Consider the following 12,784-nt stretch of genomic DNA (forward strand, 5'->3'; position numbering starts at 1 on the left):
CTGGAGGGCACGGGGGGGACACGGGTTCAGGGGGGGCACCAGGGTCACCCCTCGTCACCCCTGGGGGCATGGGTCAGGGGGGGGCACCAGGGTCACCCCCCGTCACCCCTGGAGGGCACGGGGGGGGCACGGGGTCAGGGGGGGCACCAGGGTCACCCCCCATCACCCCTGGGGAGCACGGGGGGGGCACAGGGTCAGGGGGAGGCACCAGGGTCACCCCCCGTCACCCCTGGGGGGCACGGGGGGGGCACAGGGTCAGGGGGGCACCAGGGTCACCCCCCATCACCCCTGGGGGGCACGGGGTCGGGGGGGGCACAGGGTCAGGGGGGCATGGAAGGGCACTAGGGTCACCCTTTGTCACCCCTGGGGGGTATGGGGGGGGCACGGGGGTCAGGGGGGCACGGGGTCAGGGGGGCCACCAGGGTCACCCCTTGTCACCCCTGGGGGGCACGGGGGGGGCACGGGGTCAGGGGGCACGGGGGGGCCACCAGGGTCACCCCTTGTCACCCCTGGGGGGCACGGGGGGGCACCAGGGGTCACCCTCCATCACCCAGCAGTGCCCCCGATGGGGTGGGGGCTGATGGGGACATGGGGAGGGTTGGGGGGGGGCACAGGGGGTTTGGGAGGGGCACAGGGGGGTTGGGGGGGGCACAGGGGGGTTGGGAGGGCACAGGGGGTTGGGGGGGGCACAGGGGGTTGGGGGGGGCACAGGGGGGTTTGGGAGGGGCTGGGGTTTGGGAAGAGGGTCACTCAGCAGTGAGGGAGGTTTGAGGGGGACAGGGGATTTGGGGGGCACAGGGGGGTTGGGGGGGCACAGGGGGTTTTGAGGGGGCACAGGGGGGTTGGGGGGGCACAGGGGGTTGGGGGGGCACAGGAGTGTTTGGGGTGGGGGGTGCTCAGGGGGGGTGTCACTCACCGGTAGCCCCCGACTGGGTGATGATGGGATATGGGGGGATGGTTGGGGGGGGGTCAGGACAGATTTGGGGGGTTCAGGACAGATTTTGGGGGTGTCACTCACCGGTAGCCCCCGACTGGGTGATGATGGGATATGGGGGGGATGGTTGGGGGGCGGTCAGGACAGATTTGGGGGGTCAGGACAGATTTGGGGGGTTCAGTGGAGGTTTTGGGGGGTTCAGGGGAGGTTTTGGGGGTGTCACTCACCGGTAGCCCCCGACTGGGTGATGATGGGGGATATGGTTGGGGGGGTTCAGGGGAGATTTTGGGGGTTCAGGGGAGGTTTTGGGGGTTCAGGGGGGTGTCACTCACCGGTAGCCCCCGACTGGGTGATGATGGGGGATATGGTTGGGGGGGTTCAGGGGAGGTTTTGGGGGGTTCAGGGGAGGTTTTGGGGGTGTCACTCACCGGTAGCCCCCGACTGGGTGATGATGGCCGACATGGGATGGTTGGGGGGGTCAGGGAAGGTCAGGACAGGTTTTGGGGGGTTCAGGGGAGGTTTTGGGGGTTCAGGGGGGTGTCACTCACCGGTAGCCCCCGACTGGGTGATGATGGGGGATATGGTTGGGGGGGTTCAGGGGAGGTTTTGGGGGTTCAGGAGAGGTTTTGGGGGTTCAGGGGGTGTCACTCACCGGTAGCCCCCGACTGGGTGATGATGGCCGACATGGGGATGGTTTTGATGATGGTGGTGGTCCCGGGCTTGGTGGTGCTGGGGGACACGCTGCTGATGCCCAGGATGGTGGGGGGCTTGGCCCCCCCCGCCCCCGCCTGCGTGGTGGTCAGGATGGTGGTGGGCTTCCCCTCCCCCGACGTCACCAGCTTCAGGATGGTCCCGGCGGGGAGAGGCCCCTTGGTCTGAAATTTGGGAGGGGTCAGGGGGTCAGTGGGGGGGGGGCTGGGGATGGGAGGGGGCTCAGGGATTTGAGAGGGTCTCAGGGATGATTGGGGAGGGGTCTGGGGAGGGTCAGGGATACAGGGAAGGGGTTTGGGGATGGGAGGGGGTACAGGGAAGGAGGGGATGTGGGGTCAAGGGAGGGGTCAGGGACTGAGGAGGGGTCTGGGGAGGGTCAGGGATACTGGGGAGGGGTCTGGGGATGGGAGGGGGTGCAGGGATTTGAGGGGGTCTCAGGGATGACTGGGGAGGGGTCTGGGGAGGGTCAGGGATACAAGGAAGGGGTTTGGGGATGGGAGGGGGCACAGGGAAGGAGGGGATGTGGGGTCAAGGGAGGGGTCAGGGACTGAGGAGGGGTCTGGGGGGTCAGGGGGGGTAGTGGGGGGGTCTGGGGATGGGGGAGGGCGCAGGGATTTGAGGGGGGTCTCAGGGACGACTGGGGAGGGGTCTGAGGGGGCACAGGGATACTGGGGAGGGGCCTGGGGATGAGGGAGGCACAGGGGAAGATGTGGGGTCAAAGGGGGGGTCAGGGACTGGGGAGGGGTCTGGGGAGGGTCAGGAATACTGGGGAGGGGTCTGGGGGGGGTGCAGGGATTTGAGGGGGGTCTCAGGGATGATTGGGGAGGGGTTTGGGGAGGGTCAGGGATACAGGGAAGAGGTTTGGGGATGGGAGGGGGGCACAGGGGAGAAGGGGATGTGGGGTCAAGGGGGGGGTCAGGGACTGAGGAGGGGTCTGGGGAGGGGTTGGGGGGCTCAGGGAGGAGGAGGAATTGGGGACAAGGAGGGGTCTCAGGGATTTGAGGGAGGTCTCGGGGATTCAGGGGAGGTTTCAGGGCTTTGGGGGTGTCTCAGGGACTCAGGGGGTGTCTCAGGGACATTTGGGGGGTCTCAGGGATGTTTTTTGGGGGGGTCTCACCTGGATGATGTGGGTGACAGGCCCGCTGGACGCCTGTCCCGTGACAGCCGAGGGGGAGTTTGGGGAGGGGTCTCAGGGATTTGGGGGGTCTCAGGGATTCAGGGTGGTCTCAGGGAGGTTTGGGGGTGTCTCAGGGATTTAGGGAATCCCAGGGATGTTTCTGGGGGGTCTCACCTGGATGATCTGGGTGACAGGCCCACTGGACGCCTGTCCCGTGACGGCCGAGGGGGGGTTCGGGGAGGGGTCTCGGGGATTTGGGGGGTCTCAGGGATTTCAGGGGGTCTCAGGGAGGTTTGGGGGTGTCTCAGGGACTCAGGGGGGTCTCAGGGATGTTTTTGGGGGGTCTCACCTGGATGATCTGGGTGACAGGCCCGCTGGATGCCTGTCCTGTGACAGCCGAGCTCTGCACCGGCTTCGTCTGCACCACCGACATCACCTTGCCCAGGTTGGAGATCTGGGGGGGCCAGGGGGGGTCAAAGGGTCAGTGACCTCCCCCTGGACCCCTCACGTCCCCCAAACCCAGTTTCCCATGATCCAGGTGACCCCAAACCCAGTTTCCACAGTCCCAGACCCCCCAAACCCAGTTTCCCACCCCCCTAAGTTCCCCAAACCCAGTTTCCCACAATCCTGGTGCCCCCAAACCCAGTTTCCCACCCCCCAGGACCCCCCAAACACAGTTTCTCACACCCCAGACCCCCCAAACCCAGCTTCTCTTGGTCCTGGTGCCCCCAAACCAAGTTTCCCACCCCCCCAGGACCCCCCAAACCCAGTTTCCCACCCCCTAAGTCCCCAAACCCAGTTTCCCACCCCCAGACCCCTCCAACCCCAGTTTCCCACCCCCCAGCTCCCCCAACCCCAGTTTCCCTCCCCCCAAGACCCCCCAACCCCAGTTTCCCACCCCCCAACCCCAGTTTCCCACCCCCCAGACCCCCCCAACCCCAGTTTCCCCCTCACCAGGGCGCTGCCCCCCGGCACGGAGATGGGGCTCTTGACGAGGGTGATGGTCTTGGTGACGCCGCCCACGACGGTGGTGACGACCTGTGCCTGCTGTGCCACGGTGACGGTGCCGGATTTGTGCACGGTGATGATGGGCCGCGTGGCCGCCGTGCTGGACGGGGGCCCGGCCCCCGCCGTGCCCACCTGGGCCGCCGCCGTCTTCAGCATCCGCGTGGCCGGGTTACTCACCTGGGCGGGGGGGACGGGGGGTGAGACCACCGGGGAGGCCACGGGGCCACCAGGGGAGACCTCAGTGATGGCACCGGGCCCTGAGGCCAACAGGACACACCATGGGTCCTGAGACCACCGGGGAGGCCACGGGGCCACCGGGAGAGACCCTCAGTGATGGCACCGGGCCCTGAGACCACCAGGACACACCGTGGGCCCTGAGACCACCAGGGAGGCCACAGGGCCACCAGGAGAGACCCCCAGTGATGGCACGGGGCCGTGAGACCACCGGGGAGGCCACGGGGCCACCAGGGGAGACCTCAGTGATGGCGCAGGACCCTGAGACCACCAGGGAGGCCACGGGGCCACCAGGAGAGACCTCAGGGATGGCACGGGGCCCTGAGACCACCGGGGAGGCCACGGGGCCACCAGGAGAGACTTCAGTGATGGCATGGGACCCTGAGACCACCAGGGAGGCCACGGGGCCACCGGGAGAGACCTCAGTGATGGTACGGGGCCCTGAGGTCAGTGGGACACACCGTGGGTCCTGAGACCACCAGGGAGGCCACGGGGCCACCGGGAGAGACCCTCAGTGATGGCACCGGGCCCTGAGACCACCAGGACACACCGTGGGCCCTGAGACCACCAGGGAGGCCACAGGGCCACCAGGAGAGACCCCCAGTGATGGCACGGGGCCGTGAGACCACCGGGGAGGCCATGGGGCCACTACAAGAGACCTCAGTGATGGTACGGGGCCCTGAGACCACCAGGGAGGCCACGGGGCCACCAGGGGAGACCTCAGTGATGGCACGAGGTCCTGAGGTCAGTGGGACACACCGTGGTCCCCCTGAGACCACCAGGACACACCGTGGGCCCTGAGACCACCAGGGAGGCCACGGGGCCACCAGGGGAGACCTCACTGATGGCACGGGACCCTGAGGTCAACGGGACACACCGTGGCCCCCCCAAGACCACCAGGACACACCATGAGCCCCTGAGACCAACAGGACACACCATGGGTCCTGAGACCATCAGGGCAGTCACGGGGCCACCACGAGAGACCCTCAGTGATGTCACAGCCCCCCGAGGCCAGCAGGACACACCGTGGGTCCTAAGACCACCAGGGCAGCCACGGGGCCACCATAAGAGACCCCCAGTGATGCCATGGCCCCCTGAGCCCCCCAGAACACACCATGGCCCCCCAAGACCACCAGGACACACCACGGGCCACCAAGACCACCAGGGTGGCCACAGGACCACCACGAGAGCCCCCCAGTGATGTCACAGTCCCTTGAGACCACCGGGACACACCATTGGCCCCAAGACCACCAGGGAGGCCATGGGGCCACCACAAGAGCCTCCCAGTGATGTCACAGTCCCTTGAGACCACCAGAACACACCACAGGCCCCCGGGACCACCGGGGCAGCCACGGGGCCACCACGAGAGACCCCCAGTGATGTCACAGTCCCTTGAGACCACCAGAACACACCACAGGCCCCCGAGACCACCAGGACACACCATAGGCCACCAAGACCACCAGGACACACCATGGGCCACCAAGACCATCAGGGTGGTCACGGGGCCACCACAAGACCCCCCCAGCAATGCCATGGCCCCCTAAGCCCCCCCAGAAGACACCATTGGCCCCAAGACCACCAGGGCAGCCACGGGGCCATCATGAGAGACCCCCAGTGATGGCACGGACCCCTGAGGTCAACGGGACACACCGTGGCCCCCCCAAGACCACCAGAACACACCATGAGCCCCGAGACCACCAGGGTGGCCACAGGACCACCACAAGAGCCCCCCAGCGATGCCATGGCCCCCTGAGCCCCCCAGAAGACACCACAGGCCCCCGAGACCACCAGGGCAGTCACAGGACCACCACAAGAGCCCCCCAGCGATGCCATGGCCCCCTGAGCCCCCCAGAAGACACCACAGGCCCCCGAGACCACCAGGGCAGTCACAGGACCACCACAAGAGCCCCCCAGCGATGCCATGGCCCCCTGAGCCCCCCAGAAGACACCACAGGCCCCCGAGACCACCAGGGCAGTCACAGGACCACCACAAGCCCACGGTGCCCCCCCGGTGCCCCCCGATGCCCCCCCCCACGTACCATGACGGGTGACGAGGCCACCTTGACGGTGGCGGGCAGGGTGGTGGCCCCGGGGGTCACGGCCACCGTCTTGACGATGGTGGCCCCCGCGGGGACGCTGAGCACGGTGGGCGCCGACGCCGGAGGGATCTTCTGGGTGGCGGCGGCGGCGGCTGCCAGGGCGGCCATGCCGCTCATCTGAGGGCTGCTGCCGATCACCTGCGGGCGGGGGGGGGCACTGTCACACCTGGGCACAGCTGGGGCACAGCTGGGTACAACCTGGGTACAGCTGGGTACAACCTGGGCACAGCTGGGCACACCTGGGGCACAGCTGGGTACACCTGGGCACAGCTGGGCACAACCTGGGCACAACCTGGGCACACCTGGGGCACAGCTGGGGCACAGCTGGGTACACCTGGGTACAGCTGGGTACAACCTGGGCACAACCTGGGCACACCTGGGCACAGCTGGGCACACCTGGGCACAGCTGGGGCACAGCTGGGTACACCTGGGTACAGCTGGGTACAACCTGGGTACAGCTGGGCACACCTGGGTACACCTGGGTACAGCTGGGTACAGCTGGGTACAACCTGGGCACAGCTGGGCACAGCTGGGGTACACCCAGGGCACAGTTGGGCACACCTGGGGCACACCTGGGGCACACCTGGGCACACCCAGGGCACAACCAGGGCACCAGGGACCCAACAGGTACCCCCATGTCACACCTGGGTACAACCTGGGGCACAACCTGGGCACAGCCTGGGCACAGCTGGGTACACCTGGGTACAACCTGGGCACAGCTGGGGCACACCTGGGGCACTTGGGGCACATGCAGGGTACCAGGGACCCAAGAGGTATCCCTATGTCACACCTGGGCACACCTGGGTACAACCTGGGCACAGCTCGGCACACCTGGGCACACCTGGGGCACAGCTGGGGTACAACCTGGACACACCTGGGGCACACCCGGGGCACACCCTGGGCACAACCTGGGCACCAGAGACCCAACAGGTACCCCCATGTCACACCTGGGCACACCTGGGCACAACCTGGGGCACAACCTGGGCACAGCTGGGGCACACCCGGGGCACAACCAGGGCACCAGGGACCCAACAGGTACCTCCGTGTCACACCTGGGCACACCCGGGGCACAACCAGGGCACCAGGGACCCAACAGGTACCTCCGTGTCACACCTGGGCACACCTGGGCACAACCTGGGCACAGCTGGGTACAACCTGGGCACACCTGGGGCACAGCTGGGGCACAGCTGGGGCACAACCTGGACACACCTGGGGCACAGCTGGGGCACACCCTGGGCACAACCTGGGCACAGCTGGGCACAGCTGGGCACACCTGGGCACACCTGGGGCACAACCAGGGCACCAGGGACCCAAGAGGTATCCCCATGTCACACCTGGGTACAACCTGGGGCACAGCTGGGTACAACCTGGGCACACCTGGGACACACCTGAGGCACACCTGGGGCACCTGGGACCCACCAGGTATCTCCATGTCACACCTGGGACACACCTGAGGGGCACCTGGAGCACACTCAGGACACATCTGGGGCACATCTGGGACCCACCAAGTACCTCCATGTCACACCTGGGACACACCTGGGGCACCAGGGACCCACCAGGTACCTCCATGTCACACCTGGGACACACCTGGGGGGCACCTGGAGCACACCCAGGGCACATCTGGGGCACACCTTGGGCACCTGGGACACACGTGGGGTACCTGGGGTACACCTGGGGCACACCCGTCACCCATCCACCCCCTCGTGTCACACCTGTGTCACCCACCTGCCCCCCCACATCACACCTGTGCCCCCCCCCGTGTCCCCCCGTGTCTCACCGTGCCCTGGGGGCTCTGGGTGGGCACCACCATCCTGACGCCCGCGGGCAGGGACGTCACCGTCACCGGGGCCTTGCCGGGCCCCGCCGAGCGCACGGTGACCAGGGGGGGCCCCGCGGCCGCCGCGGGGGGACCCGTCACCTTCAGCACCGCCGGCACCCCTGGGGGGCACGGGGGGGGTCAGGGCAGGGGTTGGGGGCGTGGGGACCCCCCCACGGCCTCCTGTCACCCCCCTGTGACCCCCCCACGGCCTCCTGTCACCCCCCTGTGACCCTGTGACCCCACAGCCTCCTGTCACTCCCCTGTGACCCCCCCACGGCCTCCTGTCACCCCCCTCCCTGTGACCCCACAGCCTCCTGTCACCCCTGTGTGACCCCACAGCCTCCTGTCACCCCCCTGTGACCCCACAGCCTCCTGTCACCCCCCTGTGACCCCACAGCTTCCTGTCACCCCCCTGTGACCCCCCCCCCATGGCCTCCTGTCACCCCCCTCCCTGTGACCCCACAGCCTCCTGTCACCCCTCTGTGTCCCTGTGACCCCACAACCTCCTGTCACCCCCCTGTGACCCCACAGCCTCCTGCCACCCCCCTGTGACCCCCCCATGGCCTCCTGTCACCCCCCTCCCTGTGACCCCACAGCCTCCTGTCACCCCCCTGTGACCCCACAGCCTCCTGTCACCCCCCTGTGACCCCACGGCCTCCTGTCACCCCCCTGTGACCCTGTGACCCCACAGCCTCCTGTCACCCCCCGTGACCCCTATGGCCTCCTGTCACCCCCCTGTGTCCCTGTGACCCCACAACCTCCTGTCACCTCCTCATGTCCCCCTGTGACCCCACAGCCTCCTGTCACCCCCCTGTGACCCCCCCCCATGGCCTCCTGTCACCCCCCTCCCTGTGACCCCACAGCCTCCTGTCACCCCCCTGTGACCCCCCCACAGCCTCCTGTCACCCCCCTGTGACCCCCCCACGGCCTCCTGTCACCCCCCTGTGACCCCACAGCCTCCTGTCACCCCCCTGTGACCCCACAGCCTCCTGTCACCCCCCCTGTGTCCCTGTGACCCCCCCACGGCCTCCTGTCACCCCCCTGTGACCCCACAACCTCCTGTCACCCCCCTGTGACCCCACAACCTCCTGTCACCCCCCCGTGTCCCTGTGACCCCACAACCTCCTGTCACCCCCCTGTGTCCCTGTGACCCCACAGCCTCCTGTCACCCCCTGTGACCCTGTGACCCCACAGCCTCCTGTCACCCCCCTGTGTCCCTGTGACCCCACAGCCTCCTGTCACCCCCTGTGACCCTGTGACCCCACAGCCTCCTGTCACCCCCTGTGACCCTGTGACCCCACAGCCTCCTGTCACCCCCCTGTGTCCCTGTGACCCCACGGCCTCCATATCCCCACACCCCACCATGTCCCCCCAATCCCCCCCACAACCGCCCAATCTCCCCCACGTCCCCACACCCCTTATGTTCCCCCAATTCCCTTCATGACCCCCCAATCTCCCCCATGTCCCCACACCCCCCATCCCCCCAATCTCCCCAACGTCCCCACAACCCCCCATCCCCCCAATCTCCCCCATATCCTCAGTTCTCCCATGTCCCCCCAAACCCCCCCACATCCCGCCAATCCCCCCCATGTCCCTCCAATCTCCCCGTGTCCCCCCACCCCCTCTGTTCCCCCAATCCCCCCCATGTCCCCACACTCCCCATGTCCTCAATCCCCTCCATGTCCCCAATGCCCCCCATGTCCCCCCAACCCCTCTGTGTCCCCACACCCCCCATGTCCCCCCAATCCCCCATCACCCCCCAACGCCCCCCATGTCCCCCCACCCTCTATGTTCCCCCAATCCCCCCCATGTCCCCCCACCCCTCTGTGTCCCCCCCCACGCCCCCCCAGCCCCCCCCCACTCACCGGGTGCCCTCGCCGCCCCGGCCGTGCCGGGTGGTCCCGGGGGGGTCCCGGCGGGCAGCACCTGCAGGGTGGTGCTGGGGGGGGCGGCCGCCGCCCCCGCGACCCCTCCCACGGCCCCCCCCACGCCCCCCGCCGCCCCCCCCGCGGCCGGGGGGGGATTGGGGGGGTTCTGGGGGGCGGCGGTGGCGGGCGGGGGGGGCGGCGGCAGCAGCGTCAGCCCCACGGGGGCGGGGGGGGGCAGCGCGGGGGGCGCCGGGGGGGGCGCGGGGGCGGCGGGCGCGGGGCTCTTGGGGGGGTTGGCGGGCACCGAGGGCACGGGGGCGGGCGCGGGGGCGGCGGGCAGCTCGTACTTCTGGAGCTGCAGCAGGTACGAGTCGGCCGTGGGCACCGCGCCCCAGCTCACCTCCAGCGACGTCGTGTTGGCACGGACCAGCTGCACCCGGCCCGGGGCGGGGGGGCGCTCTGGGGGGGCATAAATGGGGAGGGGGGCACATATAGAACCCATATGGACCAGCTGCACCCGGCCCGGGGCGGGGGGGCGCTCTGGGGGGGCATAAATGGGGAGGGGGGCACATATAGAACCCATATGGACCAGCTGCACCCGGCCCGGGGCGGGGGGGCGCTCTGGGGGGGGGAAATGGGGAGGGGGGCACATATAGAACCCATATGGACCAGCTGCACCCGGCCCGGGGCGGGGGGGCGCTCTGGGGGGGGGAAATGGGGAGGGGGGCACATATAGAACCCATATGGACCAGCTGCACCCGGCCCGGGGCGGGGGGGCGCTCTGGGGGGGGGAAATGGGGAGGGGGGCACATATAGAACCCATATGGACCAGCTGCACCCGGCCCGGGGCGGGGGGGCGCTCTGGGGGGGATAAATGGGGAGGGGGGCACATATAGAACCCATATGGACCAGCTGCACCCGGCCCAGGGCGGGGGGGCGCTCTGGGGGGGGGAAATGGGGAGGGGGGCACATATAGAACCCATATGGACCAGCTGCACCCGGCCCGGGGCGGGGGGGGGGCGCTCTGGGGGGGGGAAATGGGGAGGGGGGCACATATAGAACCCATATGGACCAGCTGCACCCGGCCCGGGGCGGGGGGGCGCTCTGGGGGGGGGGAAATGGGGAGGGGGGCACATATAGAACCCATATGGACCAGCTGCACCCGGCCCGGGGCGGGGGGGCGCTCTGGGGGGGGCATAAATGGGGAGGGGGGCACATATAGAACCCATATGGACCAGCTGCACCTGCCCAAGGACCCCCAGACTCACCTGTCTGCAGGTCCCTGCAGCACACATGATACCCCCCCCTCTGCTCAGGACCCCCCCAAACCCCCCCAGACTCACCTGTCTCCAGGTACCAGAGGTCCTTGCAGCACACCTGGGACCCCCCAAACCCCCCAAACTCACCTGTCTCCAGGTACCAGAGGCCCTTCCAGCACACCTGGGACCCCCCAAACTCCCCCAAACCCCCCCAGACTCACCTGTCTCCAGGTACCACAGGTCCTTCCAACACACCTGGGACCCCCCAAACCCCTCTAAACCCCCCCCGAACCCCCCCAGACTCACCTGTCTCAGGTACCACAGGTCCTTCCAGCACACCTGGCACTCCCCCAGCCCCAGGACCCCCCTGAACCCCCCCAGACTCACCTGTCTGCAGGTACCACAGATCCTTGCAGCACACCTGGGACCCCCCAAACCCCCCCAACCCCCCCCAGGCTCACCTGTCTCCAGGTACCAGAGGTCCTTGCAGCACACCTGGGACCCCCCAATCCCCACGCTGGGCCCTCTCCCAGCCCCAGGACCCCCCCAGACTCCCCAGGCTCACCTGTCTTCAGGTACCAGAGGTCCTTGCAGCACACCTGGGACCCCCCCTCTGCTCAGAACATCCCCAAACTCACCTGTCTCAGGTACCACAGGTCCTTCCAGCACACCTGGGACCCCCCAAACCCCTCCAAACCCCCCCAAACCCCCCCAGACTCACCTGTCTCAGGTACCACAGGTCCTTCCAGCACACCTGGGACCCCCCAAACCCCTCCAAACCCCCCCAGACTCACCTGTCTCCAGGTACCAGAGATCCCTGCAGCACACCTGGGACCCCCCAATCCCCACGCTGGGCCCTCTCCCAGCCCCAGGATCCCCCCAAACCCCCCCAGGCTCACCTGTCTCCAGGTACCAGAGGTCCTTGCAGCCCCCCAAACCCCCCCAAACCCCCCCAGACTCACCTGTCTCCAGGTACCACAGGTCCTTGCAGCCCCCCAAACCCCCCCAAACCCCCCCAGACCCCCCAGACTCACCTGTCTCCAGGTACCAGAGGTCCTTGCAGCACACCTGGTTGTTCCAGGCCTTCCTGTAGCCGTCCCTGCCGCTCCAGATGTAGAGGCGGGTGGCGATGGCCACGGCGCAGTGCCCGGCGCGGGCGCGGGGCACGTTGTCCTCCAGCGTCTCCAGCACCAGCGGCTCCCACGACATCGAGTCTGGGGGGGCACGGACGGGTCACCCCCACCCCCCCCTGGCACTGGGGGGGGGGGGCGCAGGAGGGGGTGGGAGGGGGGTTGGGGGGGGTCTAAGGGGGGTTTGAGGGGCTCTAGGGGGGTTTGAGGGGCTCTGAGTGGGGTTTGGGGGGCTCTAAGGGGGGATTTGGGGGGTTCAGGGAGGGGTTTGAGGGGCTCTAGGGGGGTTTGAGGGGCTCTGAGTGGGGTTTGAGGGGCTCTAAGGGGGGTTTGAGGGGCTCTAGGGGGGGTTTGAGGGGCTCTAGGGGGGTTTGAGGGGCTCTGAGTGGGGTTTGAGGGGCTCTAAGGGGGGTTTGAGGGATTCTAAGGGGGGTTTGAGGGGCTCTGAGTGGGGTTTGGGGGGCTCTAAGGGGGCTTGGGGGGTTCTAAGGGGGGCTGGGGGGTTCTAAGGGGGTTTGAGGGGTTCTAAGGGGGTTTGGGGGGCTCTAAGAGGGGTTGGGGGGTTCTAAGGGGGGATTTGGGGGGTTCAGGGAGGGGTTTGAGGA

At 68.2% G+C, this 12,784-nt stretch overlaps 1 protein-coding gene across 1 annotated transcript in view; it reads right to left on the bottom strand.

Moving 5' to 3' along the window:
• Positions 1–12,289, bottom strand: part of LOC135407980 (host cell factor 1-like) — a 29,294-nt gene extending 17,005 nt beyond the window's left edge. The window contains 7 exon segments of the mRNA XM_064643376.1: positions 1,587–1,809; positions 3,112–3,216; positions 3,717–3,947; positions 6,044–6,241; positions 7,881–8,041; positions 9,788–10,249; positions 12,084–12,289. Of these exon segments, the coding sequence (XP_064499446.1) occupies positions 1,587–1,809; positions 3,112–3,216; positions 3,717–3,947; positions 6,044–6,241; positions 7,881–8,041; positions 9,788–10,249; positions 12,084–12,258 (1,555 nt within the window). The 5' untranslated portion in view covers positions 12,259–12,289.
• Between the last annotated feature and the right edge of the window lie 495 nt (positions 12,290–12,784).

The sequence above is a fragment of the Pseudopipra pipra genome, unplaced genomic scaffold, assembly GCF_036250125.1.
Source record: "Pseudopipra pipra isolate bDixPip1 unplaced genomic scaffold, bDixPip1.hap1 HAP1_SCAFFOLD_118, whole genome shotgun sequence".
Classification (NCBI taxonomy): domain Eukaryota; kingdom Metazoa; phylum Chordata; class Aves; order Passeriformes; family Pipridae; genus Pseudopipra; species Pseudopipra pipra.